Source organism: Melospiza melodia, chromosome 15 (genome assembly GCF_035770615.1).
Source record: "Melospiza melodia melodia isolate bMelMel2 chromosome 15, bMelMel2.pri, whole genome shotgun sequence".
NCBI classification, from domain to species: Eukaryota; Metazoa; Chordata; class Aves; order Passeriformes; family Passerellidae; genus Melospiza; species Melospiza melodia.
In genome coordinates, this window is record NC_086208.1 from 10,463,081 (window position 1) to 10,490,543 (window position 27,463).

A 27,463-nucleotide genomic window follows, 5' to 3' on the forward strand; every position below is an offset into this window, starting at 1 on the left:
ACACACAGATGCATCTACAATATTTACTAGGTCTCCAGGTTTTCCTATTGTTGGTCATTTTACACTGTTATGGTTTCTGACAGTGGGGTTTTGTTTGTTTTTTCCCCCTACAACTACTGACAAGTCTTTTAAAAGCTGTGTTTGTATTCTGCAACTGTACTAAGGGTGAAATAAATATTTTACCTCAGAAAACCCACAATGAGATTTGTTACTGTGCTTCCTTCAGTCTGAGCACTTAAAGGTGCCAGAATGGGATGAGGAACAGTAAGACAGATACCAAAATGAACAAAGATATACACCAAAACACTGAGTGAATGAGCCTGCGAACACTTTTGAAATGCTCAGTTCCTTGCAAGTATCTGTAGCCATTAATCCGAGGTAACAGGAGCCACGAGGCCGCCTGCTGGGAGGGGAGCTGGAGGAACAACACACCGCATAAAACACAGGGACAGAGACACCCATCCCTCCAGGCCACGAGGGATGCGACTGTCCATTATTTTCATCTCACGTGCATTTTGCAGGAGCACCGGCAAGAATACCGGAAAACCCCAAACATTTCTTTCGCACGTCGCAGCAGCGTCCCCGTCCCAGCGGGGCTGTGGCGGCCGCGGGGCCGAGGGCGGAGCGGCTCCAAGCCGAGCGGGCCGGGGGTGCCCAGGCCCGAGCACCGCCGGCGGGGCGGGACGGGGCCGGGCCGCCGGCGCTGCCGCCCGGAAGGACGCGGCGTTCGCCTGCCCCGTGACCGCGGCCCCGCTGGAGCCGCCTCAGCCGGGCCCGCGGTGCAGCCGCCATGGCGGGGGACAGCCCCAGCGCCGTCCCGGTGCAGCTGGTGGAGCAGCCCAGGTGGGTGGGTCGCTCCCCGACCCCGCCGCCGCTTATCCCGGGGCGGGTGGGCGGTGCGCGGTCGGCCGCGGGGTTGGGAGGATGGGTGGGAAAGCCCGTCCTCATGCTCCGGGCTGAGGTGCGAGGAGGTGTGGACTCGTCGCGTCCACACTCCGCAAGTTTTTCCCTGACACGACCAAAGACTGCTCGGGAAGCTCCCGCTGGCCGGGGCGCGCCGGGCTCCGGCCCCTTCTCCCACCCACAGCATCCCGGCCCGCCCTGACGCCCCTCGCAGGGTGGCGCTGGGGCTGCAGGAGGAATCGTTCATTCATTCATTCGTTCATTCATTCATTTAGTCATTCATTATTTCGCCTACATCATTTTCCCCCCAGAGTTTTTGGGGAATACTAATTATTCTCTCGTCCTTTTTGCTGGAACAGCCCTGGAGCGGCGCTAGCCTGGCCCGTCCTGGGAATGGCTGCGGCACCTGTCAGAGCCTGCTCCTTGCCCGTGGAGTTGCGCTCGGTGTGTGCAATGAACACACACACACACGAACCTTTGTGCTTGCTCGGTGTGTGCAATGAACACGCACACACACACGAACCTTTGTGCTTGCTCGGTGTGTGCAATGAACACACACACGAACCTTTGTGCTTGCTCGGTGTGTGCAATGAACACGCACACACACACGAACCTTTGTGCTTGCTCGGTGTGTGCAATGAACACACACACGAACCTTTGTGCTTGCTCGGTGTGTGCAATGAACACGCACACACACACACACACGAACCTTTGTGCTTGCTCGGTGTGTGCAATGAACACGCACACACACACGAACCTTTCTGCACGCCTTAGCGCTGCACAAGGGATGCTTCCTAAAACGCCGCTTAATTGCATACGATTGCACGGTAAATCTCACGGAAACGAGGAGTCCAGCATTTCCAGACTTGGAAGTGTGAAGTTGTGAGGAGTGCCTTTGCTTTAAGGCTTCTGACAATTTTCTTCTTGATGGAGGTGCTTGAAACGAAGTGTGTGTCTTGCAACATCAAGGCCAAAGCCTGTAAATAGCCTTTCATCACGCCTGCTTGTAAAACCCACATTAAGAAAAGAGATCAGTCAGCACTTAGATAAACATGCCCTCATGACTGCTTTGTTTGTTGTCTCTTGGTACCAACACTACTATAAAAATATCTGTGAAACAAAGCAGCATTCTAAATACTGACACAAAAAGGAATAAAGTTAACACCTAGAATTCTGCCAACAGATTCCCCTGTGGACTATAATATTATTAATGTGATCTAGAGAAGGGATTGAACAATGAAATGGCAGAAATTGCTTTTGCTAATTGGATGAGCGATATACCAATCAATAGTAGGGGAGATTATCAGAAGGGGAAATCACACCCCTAATACAGCTTTGTAACAGGGCACAAAGACAGGTACTGAAAGATCTGTTAAAAAATATCACAACAAATCATATTTTGTAGCTTTCCATTTATAAAAACCTTATGAAACATTTGCATACACGTAGCTGAACAGTAACACAGCCTTTACAAAGATGTAGAAACAAAGTAATTGTGGAATTTTCTAACATCTGTTTCTCATTGCAGTCTTCTTCTACTTTGCCTTAACTAGGCTTCCAGTTCTAGAGGTAGATTAAATGTAGAAACCTTACCAGGGTTCCTGTTACTAGATTTTTGTCAGTGGACTAAAATTTTGCTTTAAGGTAGTTTCAAAACGAATTACTATCAAGTTTCTTATGCCTCACTAAAATAAATGGCTTCATCTGTTCTCAGCCCTTGTTTTCCTACTGTTCTGCATGACACACTAAAGTATTCCAACTTAGCAAACATCAGGCAGAAGGTTGGTACCTTTACAGTTGCAGGAAGTAAAGCAATATGACAAAGTTTATTTGCTTTGAACTTTCAGTAGCACAACAGACGCCTCTAAAATCTGGAGGAAAACCTGAAGTACTTTTGCTGGCATCCTGTGGAGTAAATACTGTCATAAGTCAAGGGGATAATCTGATGTTTGGAATTTTAGTTCTTTGTGTATTTATTTATACAAAGATGGGGCATGCCAAATAGGAAAATTGATAAAAATCAAAATCTAAGTAGAGTCTTCAATGTTATGTGAAAAGCAGAAATAACCAACTTAATGTCACTCCTGAGGTAGCAGAGAAAACTCCACATACTTCAGAAAGCTGAACTGAATTTGCTTCAAGAAGCATTGAAGCTTTTTGCCTTTTATGCTAATATAGCCCTTCTAAATGTTTCTAACTTGCCTTTCAGATTGCAGAAACTGAAGGAGATGTTTATATCAAAGTTTGGATCAGCTCCCAAGTTTTATGCTCGTGCACCAGGACGAGTCAACTTAATAGGTAAAAAAGAAAAATTAACCTTATGTTGTTTTACTTCATCTGTCATCATGGAAACCTAGTAGTTTAAAACACAGAATGAAAATGCTGGTCTTAATTTTATTTTTTCAGAGAAGTTTCTTGTGATAAATGGAAAATCATATATAATTTAGTAGATTTTACTGTATCTTATTATAAACAACTCTACATGGATATCAGTTTTGGAGAAAAACATTCATAGACAGTAGTGATGATTTTGAAAATTGGAGTAACTTGCCAGCTTATTTTTTTTAAAATCAATTAAAGTTACCAAATATAACCAGCCCCACAGCAATATACATGATAAAGCATAAAATTATTCTACCATCATCTCTTATTCACTCTTCCATAGAGATGTGTCCACGGAACTTAAAATAGTGGGTGTGATTCACTGGCAGACTGGAGAGTCACAATTATTTTGTGTTTAGGACTTACTTTTATTTCTATAGCAGCCTTACTTTTTAGATTCTCTGTCCATATTAGCATTGTGTTCTCCCTGGAGCTGAGTTTCTTGCTTAAAATAATCCTACACATTTGAAGATGTAGTAAAAGGATCCTGAGAAACAGAGCTGTAAAAGTCAATTAGTTTATTATGCAGTTGATGTTAATTTTTATCTCAGTGTTGTGTGAACATCTCATATAGACTAAATGGACAGCATATGGTAACTGGGAATTATTCCCAAGGGAGAGGATGTTTACTACATACATTTTTTATTTGAATGTTACTTTATATGTTGTATGCAACTGTATTAATAATTATTTAAATATAGTAGTTATCTTCTTGGAAAAAGGTCCAGAAATTGTACATACAACACAGTTCTCATTCTTGGACAGTAATCTACATGGTGAACTTTTGTAAGCCAGTGTTAAAATACGAACATTTATAAACAGGTGCAATAGATAAAAATCACTAAAGAAACAAAAAGCTTTTGTGAAGTAATAAGAAATGGAAGAAACATACCCCAAACTTTAGGTAATAGGAGTTGAAACTACAGTAAGAAATTGTCTCATCCAGTAAACAACACTGAAGCCCTGTAGAAATTGTGTTACTGCTATTCTAGAAAGAATTATTACAAAGTATTTTCTTTGTTTCTTTGCTAGGAGAACACATAGACTACTGTGGTTATGCTGTGCTCCCCATGGCTATAGAACAAGATATCCTGATTGCAGTAGAACCTGCACAAACTCAAGTTGTGCAATTGGCAAATACCAATTCTTCGTACTTGTATGTAATTACTTTGTTTATTCATTATTTTTTATGAACCTCTTCATGCATTGCAATACAGTTTACCTTTTCAGAGATCTGACAGACTTCCATTGCAATAGAGAGTCTGATTGTGTAAACAATTTATATCAGCAGATGGAATCCCACAGACTGACTCCATGCCATGTCTATTAGTTCAGAGCAATAGCTTTGCAGCTGCTGTGTCCCCCACCTGTTTGTTCATATTACTCTGTAAGGCCTCTGATTTTTCAATCCTTCTAAAACTCTGCAATTCTGTCCTCCCTTCTTTTATCTCATCTTTCTTGATATAATCTCCATAACTGGCAGCAGCTCCATGTCCCCTGGAGAAGGGAGTGAAATGTTTTGTAATCGATTACTGCAAAAGTAAGGTAACACTCCCCTGCTCTGGAGAACCTGGGCCTGTGTTTTCACAACACAACAGCTTTAGCAACAATCCTGGCTCAAAAAACCTGTATTCCCTCACTTCCACTTCCTCCACAGCTGTTCATAGAATTAGAGGGCAATTTAAGTTGGAAAGGACCTTTGAAGATCCCTTGTAAATAATCTTGTTGGCCTTCTGCTGAACTCCCTGCCAGTGTCTTTCATGTATTGGGAAACCCAGGACTGGATGCAATATTCCAGCTATGGTCTCACAAGTGCTGAACATAGGGAAATAATCCTGCCACTCTTTTCAACTTCAGGCACGTTTTCCTGCCTCTTTGTCACAGACTGATATTTGTGTAGTTGCATGGCAGTTCAGATCAGGTCACTCACCCACATGAGCTTTTGTGGGCATTTTGCAAAAATGAGAATCAGCAAAAGCTTAGTTTAAGCCATTTTTATTGAACCATTGGTTTAATTGGTAAATTAGTTCCTGAAAGCACAGTGTGTGGCAGCACAGGGACAGGAGCACACTGTCAAAAGTGGGAAATACTTGAGCACATATTCCTGCTTGAAACTCAGTTTGTTATAAACATATTCTGAACTGCTGCCTGTGACTAAGACAGTTCAAAGGAATTTCTACTTCCATGCTAAGTATAAATACTCAGAGATTTTTCACTTTGTGGAATATGTTTTCACATTATAGCTGGGCTGAATTAAGTGTTTGCCACTGGCAAAAAGCAATGGCTTGGCTTCTTTTACCTCTAGTCTCCCTGTACCTGCTTCTAAGATCAACTCAGCCTCTGCCTTTTAGCAGGTGTAGAGTACTTGTTTGATCTTAAGGTAAAGTGCACTATTCCCCATTTTTTGCTTGGATAATTTTCTGGCATTTTAGTGAATTGCCATGCACTCAGCACTAAAGCTGACTTGGGGTAAACAGTAGGAACAAGCAGTGGTGAACAGGGAAGGGAAATGGAAGGTGTGCTTGGGACCTTTCCCTGTCTTCAACTGCAACCTCCCACCAGGGCTTAAGCTGTGTTGCAAAACCATTCTGCAAGAGACAATGGCTTCAGAATTACAATAGCTTTGACTAGGACAAGTTGTAATAGTGAACACAAAATAAAGCAGTAATGAAAAGGTAAACGTTTTCACTTGGTGTTCAAGCTTTGCTGCCTTATATTGCAATTGAAATGGCCTTCTCAGGACAGTTCCACAAAATGTAGAATTACAGCCTTTGAATTAAATTGCACACACTGTCATTGTAGTTTTACATCTGTCCTGGTTTCAGTTTAAAATCATATGCTTTAAACCATAAACCAAGAAAAGATCTCATAACACAGCATTAAGCATCTTGGTTTTGTTGAGACACTGTTGCTTAAAAACAAAGCTAAAACATGTCCATAATTTCATAACAAAGAAATATTTTTCAACACTTTGAATGTTACACCACACAACAAAATTGATGACAGTATGTCTTTTTTTTCCCAGCCTGTTACACTGGTGGATTTATGCCTGTGGTGAATGTGTATCTATAGGCCTTTGGTGACCAAGGACTAACCAGAATCCTCTGTAGAATTACAATTTCCTATTTCATTCTTATTTTGTGAACTGGTAAAATGTGGAACAGTTCTGTAACACTCTTCCACCCTGATAGTTCATGTTAACTTTTAGTAGAAACAGAACAGAGAACAGCTTGCTAGAAAAACACCTGCTTGTTTTTTATCATAAATTATCTCAACTGATCTCATGCCTTTTATGTTATTGGGACTAAAAAGGTATTCAAAACTTACATTCTTTTGAAGTTCCTGATACCTTCCCTTCACAAAACATCTTTGTAATTGAGAAGTATGTGTAGAGAGAATATCTGACATTATACTTCTCAAAGTGCCTTCAGAAGTACCAGAGGATGGTAATTACCAATCTGTTTCCACCTCACGACAAAACCTGAAAGTTTTGTTTGTTTGTTTTTAAATCAGGGTATTTGTACAGAAGACTCAAACAGATGAACTACCAGACTGACAAGACAATAAGGTTCTGTGAGAAAGAGTCAAATTGATCTCCCAAAACTAAGGATTATTTATTTTTCAAGCAGTAAAAACCACCTCAGACACACTACTTAAAAATCCTATCTCTTCTAATTATACAGAAAAATTGAAGTTTTTATGTCTGGTTATGGAGAACTGGCATTTTTCCCCCAAGCATTCTTTAAAACTGAAAGGTTGGAAGAGACAATATCAGAGTATTTTTATCTCATGGGTATGTTTTTCCCAATATTTTATTTTATTTTGTTATAAAGTTCTGATCTTAAATGGCCTAATTTTCAGTAGGAGGTTCAAAGGCAAGCCTAAACATTTACTGATTTAAGATAAAACTTGGATATTTAAGAATTGTTTTTTATAAAAACTGAATATCATAACAAAAAATAGACTTAAGGATTCTGGGAATTTTGACAGTCCAGCATTCTGTGTTTGTGTAAATTATGTTCATATAAAACCTGCCAAAATCAACGCCATATTTTTATTCCATTTTCTATGTGAGAAGATTGCAAAAAAAAGCAAAATGCATTTTAAGAAGTCATTATTTTATTTTATCTTGAGAACCAGAAAATATGTGTCTTCTTGTTCATTGAAATTTTACTCTGTCTGAGAGGGTAAAATGAATTATGAAGGTAAATTATTTTAGAATTCTTTGAGGCAAAGAAGACTTAAGATTCCTTTTATCTCAATCACTCATCCATTGCTTTCTACCAGCCTTGTTTTTTACAACAATAATTTAGGATTATTGTAGGAAGCAAGCATAAACAAACACAGAATTTTAAAATCTTCATTACTTATGACAAGTATTTTCTATTTTACAAATACCTCGTGGGGGGGTTATTTTATTCAAAAACCATAAGCAAATTTTATTCTCTTGGAGATCATTCAAAATACACATGAATCTCAAACTGGAAGAATTTACAGCCATTCTCAAACTTCCTTAGTACTCTAATCTCAATACTCCCTTTCATATCTTTTATGTTCCTCAGCAAAACCTGGTAATTTCTTACTCTAGCTTTGTGCAATCTTTGCTGCTGCACTGCTGATAAAATCCTGTTTGTGGCACTAAGATAGCAGCTTACACATTAAACTGCACACCAAGCTGATGCTCTGTAATTAAGGTTGAACTTGAATATCTAAAGATGCTTTAGATTTGTATAACTTTTTCTCCATGGGTAACAGAATAATCAACTGATAAAAACATCTTTTCACAGGTATCCATTACAAGAATTAATTAGTGTTGTCCTTTTGGACAAAAATAAACCCAGGAAATCAATAATCTATGTACTTTACTAGGACCAGTGTAAAAAAGAAAAATTCCATCCTTTTAGGAGTTACAGACTATCCCCTGAAGTATTATTTCTTGAAACTGGTTTTATTCCTGTTAAATATTTCCAGGAATTCAGCTGCCTCTGTTCATATTTTTTAGCAGACCTTGCCTTGTAGAGCACATGTTAGTCTGGAACTTTTGAATATTTTTAATTTGATTTCTTGCTGTTCTCAATGCCTTTGCTGTTTCTGCATTGGGCACCTTCTGTCACAACATCAAGCAGATGAAATTCCTGGATGTTCAAGGGTACAGATTGCCAAAACACTTGCACCTCCCTGAGGCCTCTGTGTGTCACCCATGCCCATTTTGACAGCACCTGGCTGTTCTTTAGGAACATTCAAGCTCAGTATTTTTATTACTTTGAAAGAAAGGTGGAGTAGGAATTATCTGGGAGGAAACAGATAAAATATTTAAACTAAATATTTTTGTCTTGTAACATACATAATATAAATCTGGAGCATTAGGCTTGTTTTAGTGAAGTGCCATTCAGAGCAAAGGTAATGAAGATGAAATCCTGAGCAGGAATTACCAGAGAGCCTGAGGTTTATCTGTCTCTAGTCATGGTTTGACAGATATGATTATTTGAATTTCCACTTCTAAGAAATCATGATAGCATACACATACATGATAGAAGGAATCCTGCGTTAATTAAGGATGTCAAAGGCAGCTTAATTTCTGGATTTATTTAATATATTCTTTATACTTGCTCAAGAATTCTTATGCTTTCATCTAAAATAACCATATAGAAATGATTAATAAAGAAGATATGTAAAAAGATCAAACAAGAAAACAAGCCTGAAAACATTGCATTGAAAACCATCAAGCCAGTTTTTTCCATCAGCAGGTGGCAGTAACAAGCCATGTTTTTTCAAACTAAATTTAATACAAATTAAAGCCTTAAAGTTTTTCTGTTTTTGCAGGGATTTCAGTACTAGTGTTAATAACATTCAGATTAACAAAACCAAACCTCAGTGGCATAACTACTTCCTGTGTGGACTGAAGGGTATTCAGGTAAGCCAAATCCATTTAATTTATGAAATTAATGTAGAAGTAAAATACAACAAGAATACCTATTTGCCCTTGAAATGTTTTCCTGCATTCTACAGCTTTTTTTTTTAACATAAAGTTAAGTATTTTAATGTTAAAACTTGACAAGGAGATATGACTTGGTTTGCTTTAAAATATTGGCAGAGCACTATTTTCATCTCTATAAAACAAATTACAATAGCAAATAATTGCTTTGGAAAGTCGTGATCAAACATTATCAGGATGACAAGTCTGGATTTTGAAGTCAAAAGGAATGCTTTCCAATGGAATTCTTTAATTAAAATCTGCTTTGAAAAAGGTTTAGAGGTTTGTTTTTCAGGACATGAAGATCATATCTTAACCCTTTTCTTTCCATGGAAGCATTTAAAACAATGAACTTGCATTAAAGCTGAAAACCTGTAATTTGTGCACAACAGCTGAGTGAAGCTGATTCATGCAATAGGCAAAAGAAAATGCAAAAGCCAAGTAAACAGCATACAGAAGAAATAATTCATTAAGAACCATTACTCATCATGGTTTTCAGGGTTTGGAATTTGAATGAGATTTTCAGAATGTCCTGAGTTAAAAGTGCAGCTGTGCAGAAGGGGGCACACTTACAGAAAAGGCAGGAGCACAACCTCCCAGACATTCTCCTGTCTGCCCACTCCAGCCTTGTCTCCCTGGGCAGCTCCCTCTGCAGCCTGGCCCCAAGACCCAGGGGAAAGCAGGTGCTGCTCCTCACTGCTGCCCTGGGAGGCAGCCTTAACTCCCCATCGAGGCTCCTGCAAATCTCACCTGCTCTTTGCAGGTGAGGCACAGGATTCACAGAATTCATGGCCCTTTGAGGGGAAAAAAAAAGGTGTCTTCTCTTCTTGATGTCCATCTAATGATATTTCTGGAAGGGCAGATGGAATAAACAGTGATGGCAGGTCAGGAACAGGTTGCCTGTTCCAGCCCAGCCCAAATTATGGGTAAATGTGCTTTTTAAAGCACATGAAGTTTTCCTTAGGATAGGCTGTCTGGGTCACCCCACAGGATGTTCCAATAGATAAGGACTGCAGACTGCTGAAAAGCCTACCTCACACCTGCCACTGAAGTCTTCAAAATACAATATTCAGAACAATCAGTGCCACAAATCACTTTATTACAATTCACAGGTCCTAAACCGCCCCCTGCTTCTATGCATAGACCCAAATAAATTACTCATGCAGTAACATGAGTATTTTCAATTTTGCATTGCTCAGTAATACAGGCATTTAAACTGCACTGAATGTAGAGATATAGATTAGGTTTCTTTACAATATATCCTTTCTTATATTAAGGCTTGCATGACCAATTGACTTTATTTATTTTGCAGTCTGCTACTGAGATCTGTTTCCTAAGGACAAGCTTTCATACTTGAAGGTTAATTTGCAAAGCAGGTTTGCAGACTCTGGTACTGGCAGAAAATAAGCATAAATGTTACAGACTTAAGAAAGTCTGAAATACAAGTACTCAGAGGGTCCAGCGGGATAATCTGTTTATATTAAGTTGAGCATGCTATCCTTTTGGGACAGAACTATTGCAGAACTTGGCAAAATCCATTTTCATTTTTGAAACTGAAGTACGTTTTCTATTTAAACATCGCGTGATAAGTCTGCAAGCCTGATTCACATTCAAGACGATCCAGAAACTGTGGATCAGTTTCTGGTTACTCAAGCATTTTCTGTTTATGAACAAGCCTGTCTAGTGTTCTTCATGAAGGGGCATGGCCAGCAATAGTATGCTAGATATGAATTTCCTTTATTTGTAAAACAGGAAATTCAAAATATAATCTGAAGTGATGGTAGAAGACTTTAAAGGAGGCTCTTTGTGTTTGCTGATCTCTACCATTGGTATTTATGGTTGAAGTTGTTTCAGGAGAAGTATCAGAAATCTTTTCAAGATGAACATTTCTTCATGGAAATACTGTTATTTTTTCTGATTATTGGCACTGTAACAGTGTATTGACGTGTAAATTGCATCAGAAGTTAGCTATTTGTATACCCCCCATATACAATGATTTCTTAATAAGTACTGCATGTTTGTTTCAAACTAATAGCAGAGAGAAATGTATATAAAAGTGATTATAAATAAAAAGAAAAAGCAACTAAAGAATATTTAAAAGAGTATGTACATGAGGATTTATGACTTCTGCATTCAATGTATTATCTGTGGTATCTCTCATGTATGTTAGAATATTTTAAACTTCATTCAAAAAATAGCATGTCAGAGAACATCCCCCCTGGTAGGTGTGTCTTTGTGACCCTAAAGCACAGAGCTCCTTAAGTACCATTGTGGTTTTCCCAGTGTCAGTCCTGTGGGTGCTTCAGGACACAAGTATCTGCTTTGAAAACCCTGCATGGCTACTGGTTCCCCCTCAGTGTCATGTGGCTCCCTAATACCACGTGCCAGCCTCGGAAGTGAAGCATAAAGTGGGCCTTGAGCTCTTTGTGGTGCCTAAATGAAGAGCTGTGGAGAAAAGGACAAAAGTAGGGTATAAAAGGAGTGGTAACTTTGCATTGTCACCACCGCAGCTCAAAGCAGAGCCAGTTGCTTCAAAACCCACCCACGAAGCTTGGTGAATTCTTGGGCATGCAGCCCATCCTGAGTTCTGCTTGGGGTAGTTATATGTTTGTGTACAGTCATTGCAGACATACCTCTGGCTGAAGCCCCACCATTGGCTTTGTTCTTAAGGAACAGAATGAAAATTTTGGTTTTGCTTTATTTTGTAGATACCAGAAGCAGGTCCTTGCTTCCAGCAATTCAGCAGAAGGATTCTCTTTCTAAGTATCAGATAATTGCAAGCCTGAGCCTGTCTGTACTTGAAACTGAGATTGTTTATTTTTTCATTGTTAGGAACATTTTGGTCTCAATAACCCAACTGGAATGAATTGTCTGCTCGATGGAACCATCCCTCCAAGTTCTGGTCTCTCTAGCTCCAGTGCTTTGGTGTGCTGTGCAGGACTCGTGACACTCAGAGCTAATGGAAAAACCCTTTCTAAGGTAATTTACTGTAAAACACGAGAGTGTCAGCAGTAAAATTCTACTTAAAATTAAATATTGTTAATGCCTGTAAACATTAAAAACACGATACAATTGTTTTTGCAAAGAGTTGTTGGATATAAACTTAAGATATTGCACAATCGAGCAAACATCTTTGGCCAAATTTTGGCAGGATTTGAATTTGGCAAGAAAACAGGCTTACATTAAAGCTGAAAAAAGGAGCATTATTGTAAGCCTGTATCTTGGCCAACCATCAGGTCCATGCCTGGACCAGATGTGCTATCTGCAGGCCAGGGCTGAGGATATATGTGCTGAAGCATGTGGACCACACCCCCGAGGCTTTACTCTCTCCCTGAATGACTTTTCATGGCTTTAACAACAGAGCATCTGTTGGAGGCCTGTGGAACAATTTCTTGATAAATTATGTAATCAGCACAAAGTAGAGGTAAAATTCTTCCATCTGACTCTCCTTATTCTCTTCACAGTTTTTTTGGAACACATATTTACAATCCAAAATGTATTCCTCACTTTTAAACAAACATTAGTCTAAAAACAAACCCCAAGTATGTGACCTGTTAGCAGTACAACTGTTAGCACTGTTTGGCTTGCGTAATACAGATTTCTGGAGGAGTCATGGTCCTTGAAGGTGCCATATGGGAATGAAGTTCTCTCCATTAAAAATGTCTGGTTAAGTGAAACTAGGATCTTAAATTAGAACGTTGTCAGGAAGAGAAAAGAACAGATCTAAATGTGACTGTTACACATATTTGTGCCTATTGTCTAAGACAGACATTCCCAAATTGTGGTACAAAGCCAACTGAAAGTGGCACATGATGATGGCAGCTGTTAACTCTGCTTGTAACAAGCACTTCTCTGAGCCATGAGGTGAACAGATCCACACAGAAGGTTTTTGCTGATCTGTTGAGATTCTCTCTGAGGCTGCAGTTGCAGGAATGCTCTCAGCAGCGAGTGCACAATCCCACATTGCCCAGCACCCAGGGCTGCCTTCAGGAGCATCAGGCAGGACTCAGGCAGAAGGGAGCAGGGTTGGGGAGGCAGGGAGGCTTTTTAGGTAGGAGGATGTGGCTTCAGTTACTGTCACCCTGACTGTGTTGGTGTCCAATCAAAGGTCAGTAAGGGATTGGACACTGTAAGAGAGGCTCTGGTTTGGGAGCTGAGAGCAGTGGTAGATGAAAACATAGAATTGGGGATCCTTCTTGGATGAGTGAGACTGTAATTAAAGGGTTGGAAGTGACTGAATGTGTACCTGGCCTGACAAGAAGCTTCTGGTTTTGCATAGATGGTCCTACCACAGATCAGCACTGATGGTGGTCACCTCAAGAGTGAAGCTTGGGAACAACAAAATCACTGGTGTACACATGTTCAGAAATTTGGTATCTGCACAAACATAAAACTGGCAGAGGTCAGAAAGCCCAGATTTTACTAGGTAGTAAAAACCTGTATCTGGAAAACTAGAAGCCAGGTTTTCATTATTCCAATTCTGCACAGTGTTCTTCAGAAAACAAATGACACAGTGTGTATCCTGGGCTGAACCTACACATAGCTTGGGAGTGCCAGCCAGCATTATGCCAAATTTGTTGTAAAGAAAGGTGCAAAACTCCTTCTGTCATTTTCATAGAAAATTATGGAAGAACAGAAGGAAGACAGAGACTCCACCGAGTGTCTTTTCTTCTCCTCATGTGTCCTGTTCAATCCTCTTTTTACTAGCTGAAAAATGTGCTGAACGTTAAGCTTGTGTCTGAAATACAGTTGGACAAACACAAGAGACACAATTTCACATTTTTGTCAGGAAACCCTGCTGCCTGCAGCCAGATATTTTGCATTTACGATGAAAAATGAGCAATTAATGTACAGATGAGACTTCTGAATAGCTTCTATAGGAGCAGTTAAGAACATATCCAAGGTTTTGAATGCTTGCATAAACCAAGGCACCTGGTTGTCATGCTTAGGAGAGAGGGTGACAGCTCTGAAGACTGATTGCTTTTGTTCAGGCTTTAAGTTGCCCCAAATCTTACAGGACAGTAAAAACTCATTCAGTGTTTTTTGCTAATTTATGATTTACCATTAGAGACTTCTTATATGTAGCTAAATCCAGAGTCTCTGTTGCACTGGATTTATGCTTAGCCTAGCAGAACTGCCTGGTAAAAGGCAGGGCTAGTCAGAGTATAAATTAGTGCAATTTAGGCATGTGAGTCCTCAGAAGAATAAAACGTGCTCTGGCCACTTCTTGCCAGCTCCTAATGCATCCTGTGCTGGTGTCAGATGGGATCTGTGCAGGATCCAGTCCTGCTGGCTCTGTGTCAGCAGGGAGCTCCCCCATGGCAGGGAAATTTTAGCTGAGCACAAGTAGGTGCCTTCCAGATCCTTTCTATTAGAAAGCTAACCAGGACCGTGCATTTTTAAGGCTCTGGATATTTATGTGTTTGTTTATTTTAAATAAGAAATATCACTTTACCCCTCCCATCCATCTTTTTTTTTCCAAATGTTTTAGTTGTGAAACTTGTAAATTGCGGTATTTATAAGTAACAATATTTGGTTATGATGGTAATTTTATGAGAAAATATTGACTTTTTGCCCCTCACTAGTCTGATGGACTTTGCAAAATCTTAATGTGATGGTTTGTAGCAGGAAGACAGGAAACTTTTGGCTTTGGAATCAAATTTGGCTGAATTGTAGGGCTTCTGTAGCCAAAGTTATGAAAAAATGACCTTTTACTGAATGGAACATTTATCTGTTTTGTTTCTGTGAAACTATTTTTATGAGAATATTTTAGTTACATGCTCTTTTTCCTGATAAATGTAAGTTTAAAATAGTTGCTGTAGAGTAAAAGCCGTTGAAATTTAGAGCTTTTATGAGATAACACTTCCAGTGTGAGGTTCAGGCCTATGAGATTAAGAGCCAAAGCCCCACAAAATTAAAAAACATTGTAAAAGCATGGCTAGAATTTCATGGTGGCTAACTTTAAAAATAGCACTTTTTTGACATTGAAAACAAAATCAGAAAAAAACATGCTCTCACTAATTGTGTGTAGCAGTCTGAAAGAGGGCATTGTTTCAGTGTGCATACAATATTTTTTTAAAAAACCCATCATACACATACACAATAGTTAGGGAAAATACCAGTTCAAGACAATTCAGCCAGATGTGCAGTGCTAACCAGTTGCAGCAGTGCAATAGCATTCAAATAACAAGATGGAAAATGTAGAATGCAATCTTTAAAAAGAATCCCTTTTTCTCCTCCAAACAGGATACCACTCTAAGGCTGTGTTGGCATCACTCAAACAGCAGCAATGCTCAGAAGTAGTGGTTCTTGATTTTAAAGTGATTTTTATTTCACAGTTACAAAATCAATCTTTTGTATAACTTTTCATCAGGACATGATACTTTTTGTAAAGGAAACATAATAATGCTCTAAACTGTCCCATCTTTGTGTTTTGTGGTAGGAATTAACAAGCACAGAAAATCACTTAGGACTGAGTAACTAGATTTACTTCAAAGATGTGATAATAATGTTGTTGTCAAATGTTAGATTGTGTGAAAGTAAGCTCTGTTCAGCCACCTTAACATTCTGTTACATCAAGGCTGGATGTCTGTGCACATACTTATTGGGAAGAAGAGATCAAAACGGAATAGGGTTTATGTAATTTAATATGAAATGTTGAGCATGGGAAGGGGAATCATATTTGGCTTTCTCTAGACTGAGAAAAAGCTAAGTCAGACAGAGTGAAAAAAGGAGTTAAACCTAACCTGTAATGGCACAGTGACCATTGGTTTCACTTTTCCCAAATTATGGCTCAGATGAATTAGAGTGTGGGTGTTAAACATTTTTAAACAGTATTTCAACAGTTACTATACCTGCTACTGTCACTGGTTTCAGTGGGAGAATAGAAAGGCCATCTGGAATCCTTTCTGCTTGGTTTCTGAAGCCTCTGTATAATAATGAAAGTGCTTGAGTTGAGCCCTTTACCACTCCTAATCCATAGCTGTCTGTGAGTATCCACACTGGTAGTGTGACTTTGAAATGAGCAACTTGTGCTGATAATACTCCTTAGGATTGGATTATAATTTATTTTATTTTCCAAATATTTATTTTTATAATTTATTTTCTTGATCTATCAAAATCTTTGATAGATACATGCTTGGGATGATTATGTAAGAAACCAAACTGTTTACACAAAAAATGGCACATAGATACTGTATTTTAAAGTACTCTTAATACAGAGAAATGCTAAAGTTCCTTTCTCTCTGTGGAACTGAAAACCAGGGTTCTTGTTAAGCTTGACTGTATGTTTGTAATCAAGGGGAAACAGAGTACTTTAGAGCAGTGGTAATCAAAGGCCATAATCTCTCATCAACCTAATTGATAACCTTCTATTTGAGCATGTTAGGGGGCAGACAAAGTCAAGCTAAGATTGCTGTGCTTATGAGGACATCCAGATACTATCTGACAAATATATTCCCATTCTGGAAAAAAGTAAGCATAATTACCTCGCAAAACATATATGAAGTTCAGCTAATTGGAATTTTATGTGCAAACTGGAAGCAGATGGTAACTTTCAGCAACCTATTCCTAGTCAAGATGAGATATTAAAAATAAAGGCATTCCTGGTGGTAAAAATAACATTAAAAATCTGAGCATCATTTTATACCCTACTAAATGAAACACAGTGCTTTATATTTCAGAAATTATTTTTATACCTGTATATATGTATATAAAATGTGCAAAGATTGGAAAAAATTACAGTATAACTAGAGTTGAAATATGATATATGATGGAGAATGTTTCCTTCTTACTGTAAAATACTCATCTTTATCTATAAATGTTTCTTCTGCATTTTCAGTCTTGTGTGTTGTGAATCAAACTCTGTAGAATTTAACAGAAAATCTACACTACATTTGCCATCAAATTACCAACATTATTTGTTGTAAAGGAAAGCAGCAGACTGTGTCTGACTTTTCAGATTAACTTGCTGAAATGCTAAGGAATGTTCATGGGGGGACCATTAATCTATTTCCATAGAGGGAGTAAATATATGCACAGCACTTTTGACTGAATTGATATTTAAATACTCCAGTTACTTAAATTTGCATGATGAAGAGAATTCTGGAGCACTGAAAATGACAGTGCTAAAAATAACTTATATTAACAAATGCATTTTCTTCATGGACCTTCCAGTCACAAACAATAAAATTTAAAACAAGAAGAAAAATGCCCTTTTTTTTAAATTTTAAAGATTAGTTACCATTACTACTGCACTGTAATGCATAGAAAATCTAGCACACTTAACTTGGGCCAAAATGAACTACATTAAACCACCGAGGCAGATGTAATTTAATACTATCATTTTATGGAGAAGATTGCTTTATTTTGGCTGCTGTCGTTCTGGATTTGTGTATATCAAGTTTCTGTGTAATGTAGGGTGAGCTGTTCCAAAAAAATACTAAGCAACACTAATTCTGTTTTACTAACAAATATTTGCCTGTCTCCTACTCACTAATTGTCTTACTCTTTTAAGGGGTTTACTCTTACACAAGTTTACTTCTTTGAAGGGCTGTGGGAGATTGAAAGGGATTGATCACTGATTTGGAACATATTAACAGTGACAGTTATATAGGGACAAATTCTGTCACAGTTTACACACTGTCCAGACCCATTATTGCATGAGTCAAAATCAGAGCAGTTGGCCCTTGGCCTCTTTGTGAGCAAGAGGAATACTAAAGGTGAAACTCCCTTATCTGTCCTCATTCAAATAATTCATTAGGTTTCTATTTTTTAGGATTTTTTTTTTATAATTAAATGATCATCTGTTCACTTTCATTATTCCTAGGATATCTAAATACCTTTCTACATTTAGGTCTTCATGCTCATTATCACTAACATCAAACTGATAGAAAGTAAAATAAATGATGGGGCAACAGAGAATCAAGTGAGCTGTATGGGGTGGGTTATAATTTATCAGTTCTTTAACTTGAAAGACCAAAAAGACTCAGTTGTAAATCTAAACCTGAATTTGAGGTGTTTCATATTGAAATATAAGTAGAGAAAAGCACATATTAATGAAAAGTATCATTTTACTGAAAACTCACTTTTTCCATTAAAAATCCCAAACAAGGTAACATGATGCAGAGCTACTGATGAGTTCTTATTAGAAGAAATCTCTCCATCTAGAGTAACTACACATAAGGCAACTAATAATAAAAAATCACAACCTTTCTTCGTCAGACTAAATTATATCTCCACTGATATGATTTCCCAGATTAGACTCTCTGCATGCTGGATAGGAAATCTTGTGACTCAAAGATAAAACAGATTTAAGTGGTAGTAATTTCTTTCTTCGTAACCCAAGACTGACTTGCTCCTTATCAGGGAGAACCTTAAATTGTTCAAACAAAAAGCAGGGGTAGTTAGTAGAGTCTTAGATCAAAAGCTAGCCTAGGTCTGCACAGGGGGGGCAGCTGCCTGTTAGGGTGTTACCTTCTGCAGTAGGATACATTCTGGACAGACTTTAGAATTAAGCTTCTCAAACAAACAGCCTAAAAAATACCTTTTAAAAACTGTTAGTTTTAGATATTTCCTAGTGCTTCAACTAACATTGCCTAAAACATGTGAGCAGCTTCCTTAAGTAATTAATTTACATAAATTTCTTAAAGCTTAATTGTTTGTTAGTGAATTGTATGTATTGAGATTCTTTTCCTAGTGATGTGGCTTTATATTGTTTTAATTACAGACATTCGAATTTATTGTGCTGTATCTTTTTTTGTTGGATAAACAGAAAAACCCCAAGGTTAATATATCATGAAACTCATTGATTCTAAACATCTCCCATGGAAGCACAGCCAACCTGGCATGTGTACTTGCCAACAGCTATAAAAGTAGTGTTTGTGTGGATGATATTTGGCCTGGCATTCAAAAGCTGCAATATTTAGTGTTTCTTGACAGATCACCAGGGACACTTCAAGGTTTTACTCACCTGCCAGCTACTGCTGCTGCCCCATTACGCTCATCCCTCCCCCGTGCTCAGAGGCTGAACAGAGCCAGAGTGGGAGCAGCTCTGGGTACTGCTAGGATAACTGCAGGTATTTCCAGTCTCCATCCCAGCTGCCCCACTCACCCACCTCCCTGCAGTCTGCAGAAGGGAACAGTGGGCTTCAGCTATGTCACTGCCAGGTTTAAACAAAGGGACTTTGCACAGATGTGGTCACATAATGACTCTGGCAGTCCAACCTCAGAGAAAGGGGTGGAATAGTAGTGCTGAACTGCTTGAGGTTGCATTACAATGTGCTTATGTTAACACTAATTAACACACATTTTATGTGGCTCATTTGTCACATTAGAATTGCAAATGATACAGTGACATTTTCCCTAAGGTGTCTAGGAAGTCTGCCTTTCTCCTTTCTTACCAACCAAGATAGTTAAACTGAAAAAGATTTAAGAAAAAGCCACATGGAACAATTAAAGGTACAGAATGACCACCATAAAAAAGCATGTTAGGACTCTGGAAAAAATCACCTAAAGGAGGACAGGTCAGAGATCCCTCAAATGATGAATTTAATTGATTGAGTGGGTGGCAATCATTGTTTGTTGCTCCCTCAAGTGCTTAGAGCCAGCAGGTATGAAATAAAGCTAATCAGGTACACATTAATAATTAACAAAAGGAGACAGTTCTTCACCTGACAAGGTGTAGAAGTCCTTGTTCCTGGATCATCTACATGTTAAAGTTATGCATGAGTTAAAAGGGAGTCTGGACAAATTCACATATAAAAATCAGTTGTTGGTAACTAAGGGTGCAGAACTGATATTCAGCTTAGGGAACTCCCGATCACAACATAAAGTCCTGGGGAAATAAGATCTTTACTTGGCCTTTGGTCCATACTAAGAGCCCCCATTCAATTACAAGATACAGGACTAGAAGTGGTATTGGTTTGATCCATAGAGGCTGTCTTTATCTTCATATATTCTATATTTTTATTCTGACTCAAGTCTGTTAATGAATTTATCCAGCTGACAAGCCCTTACTTACTTACAGGCACAGGCTCAGGCACATGCTGGGATTCTGGGGCTTGTCCTGGGCAGGGCCAGGAGAGGGACTCAAAGATCCTTGGGGGGTTCCTTCCACATCAGGATATTCTGTGATTATATGCACTTCCCTTCTTGGCTAGGTTGTTGTGTTCTTTGGGGGTTTTTGCAGGGGGGGTCAGATCAAAGGAAACATCTCCTGATGTTTGAGATTTTTGAATTACTGTATTAAATATATCACTTTGTTTGTTTAATAGTGTAGATGACAGCTTAGGGCTTACTGTCTGCATGATATCATTTACTTGGTCTAGTTAGTCCTGTTGGAACAACTTCCTGAAACAATAATACAGAAATTCAGAGGGCAGTAATATGTGTAGACCTCACAATAGGTGAGCTAAGGAAATTTTTAATTTATCTAAGTAGGTTTTTTGCAGAGTCATAATGTTACTATTCAGACCCATTTTAACTATGATTTTAGTATCTCTCTGTTCCTCTTCTCCTTACCATTATATGAATAAGATTTTACATCTACCCTGCAGCTGTTTCCATGAGACTATATCCCTTACAGAATAAGCCACAATGCTGGAAATAGGGAGGGTTTTGAATTCTCATTTCATCTTTGTGACTGATTCACATGACTTTGAACAAATCATGTAAGTATCTGTGCTGTGCTGTCTCTAAGTTGAAGATAACAGCAGCCTTATAGGAATGCTTTTAAAGTAAACTATGTAAAATTCTATGAAGATTTAAATTGTGATTTACTAGTATTTTTGAAATACTGCTTTAGGGATGGAAAAGCATGCTAATGAACCTTGAGTGCATAGAACAAGCTATGTTTTGTGGCTGGCTCAAAGTGGTCTGTCATATGAATCAGAATGTGTGGGATGCAAGTGGAGTCTATGTGCAGATGGGGTTTATTCATTCTCTGTATTTCTCATGGTGCCTCATGAGGAACAAATATCTGCCTGAGTTCAGTGAGAAAACCTGTTCTAGGACTTCTGCAGAACTCAATTGCTAACATGGTCTATTTTATACACATAACAATTGTAACTGGAAGTCTGCCAAGGAGTGTCAGGCCCCTCTAACCTACCAGCCTGACAGGGGAACTGTGGTGCAGTTCCCCTAAATGTGACTGTGAGAATGCTCCGAGTTACTTCTCTGCAGAAACTGCAGTGCATCCAGAAAGAAGTTCTGTGCTCAGGTATTGTTCAGGCAGATATTTGAGATGTTGCCAAGTTATGCAGTGAAATCTGGGATCTGAGAAGCTCTGTATTTTTACAGACATACACTGAAAAGGTATAAATAGCAGATGATCCAAACAGTCCCTGCCCTAAAGACCTTCTGGGTGTTGCAAGTTGAATGGAGACAAGGCATTGCTCTGAGATAGGCAAAAGCTATTTTCTTTTATTACATGGTTCTCACAGACTTTTTTCCTTAGAGATATTTTCCGTGGAAGTCTAAACTCTAAGAATTTGTATAGTAAAATGGGGATTTTTTCACTTTCTAGTAATGAAGTCACACATATTTACAGCATTATCATGTAAGAATCCCAAGTAGCAATTACTAATTAGAAAGAGGGGGAAGATACTCCTCATTTTACTGAGGAAATGGAGCCGTGATGAATTAAAGAGACTTTCCCTGACTCACAAGAAACTTAATGTGGAGCTAGAAATTGAGCCCAGACCTCCTGAAATTCAGTTCACTGTTTCAGTCATATGGCCATCCTTTTCCAAGTATCAAATATGTACACAAGGCTTTCCAGTTTAGTCTTCACATTAGTTTTCAATGAAACTTTGCCCTTTCACTCATTTTAGCAAAAGGCAAACATTTGCCCATTTGTCTCAATAGTAAGTAGAAACTGCTCTCTATACAATGACAATTTCCTCTCCATTCACATGCTTCTCATCCTGGTATTAAAGCCAGCCTGTGTCAGCAAGGGCCCGTTTAAATTAGAAACCAAATAATATTTCAGGGATGCCTTGGGCTGTCTTGTGGAGAGGGTTCTTTGCAACCCTTGCCAGTTACTACTTGGTGGTCCTGCCAATCCTTGCTAAATTTCAAAACAGAAGTTGCTCAAGCTGGAGCAGCACTGCCTGCCCAGCATACGCAGCTGGACAGCTGGAGAGCCAGGACCCAGCAAGGCCTGCTGCTCAACCAGGCACAGTTCACCAGACCTTGTAAAGGGACAGGGGAGTGGCACTGTCCTAATTGTTAACATTCCTCCTCTGCAAGGCTTCTCCTGATACTCATTTAATAAGCCTAGGCTCATAAAGTCTAAACAATTTAGGCAATCCACTGGTAGCTGATGTGTATGTGGAGATTGAGATGCAGCCAGACTAAGTGAAGAGTGAAATGCCTCATTTCTGACTTTGCCAAGCTGTATCTGGCAGCTGCAGATGAAGTAATAGCTCAGGCAGCTGTACCCAAGGACAGAATTTATGTTGGGAGTACCTCAGGAGTTGTACTTCAGGCCAGGTTTGCACAGCCACAGCTCCTACTTGAGTGCACATGGCCCATCTGCCAGCGTGGTTCTTCTCACACAGTGAGTAATACCCATAAGCTCCAGTCTGAAAGCTCCTGCCAGTGGCAACAACAATTAGGGATGTGGTATTGCTGTGTTCTCAGAGAGACAAAAGGCAGGTTCAGCAGAACTGACTGAAACATGCAGGTATTCCCATGTCACAGCAACAGTTTTAAACAGGCACACCCTCATATGTAGAAAGGAGTGAGCATCTAGAAACTGTTGTGTCTGGAGGTTTGTTATTTTCTGTGGAGCTGTTTTTGAGTATTTTAGCATTAAATGGGGAAAAGCATCATCGCCTTCATTAGCATTTAATTCAGAATTATTTTCAGCTCATAGTGGAGCAGGGAGATATGGTAACTAGATGTTAAACTTTCATTGATGGGATGAAGAGATCTGAGGTTTGGACTGGAAATGGGACTTAAATGAACATGGGACAGGGAGGAAAAATGAAGTTTCATTAACCTGGGAAATGGGTTTTGTTAAAAAGAGAGAGAGCCACAATGTTTCTATAGTTTCAAAGTTTTTATGGCTTCTCAAGAAAAATAAAAGAAACATTGTTTCAGCTCATCTTTAAAATACACAAAGGAAAGGCAGTGCCAAAAGGGAGAGTATTTTTGCTGATTGTACTCTCAATGTTCTCTCCTTAATGGTATTTTTCTTGTCTTTTACTATGTTTGAGTCAAAGAGATCCACTCTGCATAGTTTTAGAGTAACTTTGTTAATGTTTTTTTGATAACTTCTGCTTATCAGCCTAAGGCTTATTGGCCATAACTGCACTGTGAGCTGAGTAAATTGGTTGTTAGTGCATTTGCAAACAGTTCAGCCTGATTACATTCATCCAAGCACCAATTTTACAGCTGTGTCAGTGGGGCCATTAAAGGACTTGAGCAAGCAAGCAGGCAGGCACCCTGCACATACCTCTCTGAGCATCGTGATTTACTGCCTCTATCTGCTGCCTTTTACAGCTGTGTGCTGGCTAGTGTCCCTGTCTTGCTGCTTAGCTTTTTTCAGTCCTGTAATGCTGCATCCTTACTGTGGAATCCCAATCTGACTTTGCCACTGAAAAACGGCCTGTGGCTTTTCTAAAGTTCTTTTCCCATCTTCCTTGGGGTTACCTTGTGCTTAGAAAAACAAACTGCTAGGGGTCATAATAGGTGGACACAAATACTTTCCTCTTAATCCACTTCTTTTTGACTACTCTATGTTCTTTGACCATTTTCCAAAGTTTCTCTTGTGTTTTGTTTTGACTTAGCCTGATAGCTGAAAACTTTACTGTTAATTATTATTTTTGACAGTTACGACATTGATATTTCACCCTCCCATAGTATCCTCTGACCTGCAGGTATTAGAATGCACAAAGATACACCCAAAATGGAATGCACAAAGGAATGCACATCACATACAGCTATGAATTAGTTCAGATAAGCAGAGTACAGTATCTCAAGGAGACACAACAAGCATCACTGACTTGAATATCTGCAGTGAGAAACAGTTTTGGAGTAATTCCTGATTACGGAATCAGTACATTAAAACAATCTGGAATAATAACTTGCAATTTTTTGCTAAGCTGAGATTCACAAGTAGATGGATTCATCTAATTAAATCAACAAATCATTGCCTATTGGGATGGAAGGATATGAAGTGCACAAGGAAGGTGGGGGGAGGACAGCTACAAGAGTTAAGTGTCTAAACAAGGATACTCTGAAAAGCATTTGGCTGTGGTGGGTCCTCTGGAGGCTGGGTAGTTGGTTCTTTTTTGCTTCAGAAAAAAAGGGAAAAGGGGCCATGTGGCATCCTGGTTGATAGCAGCATATGTTATTTGACTTGTGAGAGATAATAGTGTCAGAACTCTGACATTGTTTCCTTCGTTTTCTCACTAATTAATATGTAAGCAGAATAAAAGTATCATCCTTAACTGTGGCTGAAGGTTCACATGTTAATATTTTTCCAGGTGGAACTTGCAGAAATTTGCACAAAGAGCGAACGTTACATTGGCACAGAAGGTGGAGGAATGGACCAGTCAATCTCTTTTCTGGCAGAAGAAGGAACTGTATGTGTACCTTTGTAATCTAAGCTAACAATGTAGCATTAATTTATGCAAGCAAAAAAATACCTTCATTAGTATCTAGAAGAAAGACAAGACTAGAAACTGGAATACCCTAATAAGCAGTATAAGCACCATTGGTATACAAATGAATCAGGAATTAAATTTACAAACTTGGGTACATTGGAGTATGACCCAAAGTTTGAATGGATATGATGAGGAAAATCAGAAATGGCAAGGAGGAAGGAAAAGATGTGGGGGAAAGATGTACTCTAGAAGAGCACCAGGTTCCACTATTTGGCTAATTCATGCTGAACTTAGAATGTTTCCCATATAATGAAATCTGAATGGTCGGCATGCCTTGTATTCAGTGCAAATGGGATAATTACTACAAAAATGCTTTCTTGAAACTTCTTATAACCAAACAGTTCTAGGAAGTTTTGCCAGGTTCAGTTACAAAGACAATAGAGACTTTTTTTCACCAGTTTTGCTAATTCCAGACAATTCTGTGGCTGGATTTTGATGTAGAAGGCATTTAGCAGTCTTAAACGTGGTGACAGAAGGTGAACTAGCTGTGATAAACAGGGCCTGCCAAGTTATGCATGAGTGCTTGCAGAGGAATTTACAGTGAGGTTCATCTGCTGTCCCAGAAGGTGCACAGGACTGCAACTGTTCAAACCTCAGACCTGTCAAAGTACTTTTATTGGAATTAATGTAGTGTTTCATAACAACCTTTACTTTCCTTATGATTGTGGCATTATATCTCTACAGCTTTTGTTCCTAATGAGATGTCTTGGATTGCCTTACACAAAAAAAACCCCTATTTCCTAGAATTACACCAAACATTTAATGCCATCATGAGACACATCACATGCATTTTCAATTTCACATCACTGTACCTACTCTACACCTTTCCTTCATGTTTTTACTGTTAGTAGTAAAAACACAGTGACATGAATAATGAAAGAAGGAAGCAGCAGATTTTCCTGCCATACACAGACACGATTATGTAAGTGGAAGCTTTTCTGATATATAGCAGTGGTGACCTAAAAGACAAAGAAAACGTTAGCACAGATGAGAAAAGAATTGTGAACAAACCAGAAAAATATCCTTGTTTCAGTGTATTTGCAGCTGAATGAAGCTTGAGCCACCCATCTTAAAAAAAAGAGAAAAGTACAGTAAAGGACACTGAGGTTTATCAAAGATATTTTTTAAAATATGAGCATTGACTGAACAATTTAAAACTTTTTGGCTTGGAAAAGAAGAAGCTTTGAGGGTGATACTTTGAAGTTTGCAGATTCCCTAAACAAGTAAAGAGAAGGTAAATGGAGGATTCAATGTTTCTCATAACTGAAGAACTAATAGAAACACAATGACATTAGCAAGCAGCTTGTAAAAAACTAACAAGGAAGTTTGGGTTTTTTCCCAAAACATTCATTGTTAAATTGAGAAATACCATACATTGTGGAAGGCAGAAGTTTTAAAAGGATTCAAAAAAGACCTTTGTGGATACACTAAGAGAGTGTTAAACTGTATGCAGCTATCTAATTTAATAGATGTTTCTTCCAGTGTGAGTATAACCATTGTAATCTTTGCTTATGGGAATCTGGAAAAACATATCCCTAAAAAGATTGCTTTGTATATGTTCTATCTTTATATTCCCCCTAAATAGCCATTTATGGCTACTGTCAGAATCAGGACACTAGACCAGCTTAGTGGTACATTCTGGTCTAATGGAGCAGATCTTAAAGAGTATATTTAAATGTAAGCAAGTCTGTCTGTCTTGATAGGAATTCTGTGATGGGGTCCAGAATCTCAATGGCAGGGAGTACCACATATGCTGTACATAATGTACAAGCAGATTTGTCATTGTTTATTTAGCACTCTAGCTGCTCAAGGGACTCTCTGGGGTTAAACAATGCCAAAACCAGTAAGATGTCCCTGCTTGCACAGTTACAGTCTATCCTAAGAAGCCAAAACAGGGCACATGATTTACAACTTACCCCAGTGGAAAACCAGATGTGAATTTAATCTCTTGATTACATTTCATCCTGAATTATTTAATTAATGGATGCCTAACTTATTCCATGAAAAGGTCACAAATGTTGGGAACATCTTACACAGCTTGTGTAAGCATGTGTGAGGCAAGACAGTCTCTTATGTCAGAAAGGAGGAAACAGTAACTACGTTCTTACACTTAGTTTTATTTAGTTTCTTGGTTTGATTGTCTGTATGTACCATGATCACTGCCTCAAATCAGTCTGAAAATGTTGGTCCCATACTGTACCTCAGTGTACTAATCTTGCTGCAGTGCAAAATGAGAGGACTGAGGGGGAGATGGACAGTGATGAAGGGGCAGGGAATGCAAAGCCCCTTGTTTCTAGGGGCATGAACATTAGCTTCAGCCAGGCCTGGTACTTCTCTGCAGATCAAAGTGAAACTGTTGTCTTAAACAGGCAAGAAAAATAGGTAGGGTGGGGTTCTATAAAATGCTGAAGAAACCCAAAGACTTAATGGAAACATTTTAAAATCCTGCTACAGGGAAGGGTTTGAAGTGTATGTGTAACTTGACCAATGAGGTTACATCTCTTTTCTTCCTGTTTCATGTCAGTTTTCTTTC

At 38.9% G+C, this 27,463-nt stretch overlaps 1 protein-coding gene across 1 annotated transcript in view; it reads left to right on the plus strand.

The window, feature by feature from the left end:
• The first annotated feature begins 748 nt into the window (after nucleotides 1-748).
• Nucleotides 749-27,463, plus strand: part of GALK2 (galactokinase 2) — a 47,172-nt gene continuing 20,457 nt past the window's right edge. The window contains exons 1-6 of the mRNA XM_063169752.1: nucleotides 749-843; nucleotides 3,113-3,201; nucleotides 4,318-4,441; nucleotides 9,109-9,199; nucleotides 12,092-12,238; nucleotides 24,751-24,849. Coding sequence (XP_063025822.1) covers nucleotides 791-843; nucleotides 3,113-3,201; nucleotides 4,318-4,441; nucleotides 9,109-9,199; nucleotides 12,092-12,238; nucleotides 24,751-24,849 — 603 coding nt within the window. The 5' untranslated portion in view covers nucleotides 749-790. The remainder of the gene's footprint in view (nucleotides 844-3,112; nucleotides 3,202-4,317; nucleotides 4,442-9,108; nucleotides 9,200-12,091; nucleotides 12,239-24,750; nucleotides 24,850-27,463) is intronic.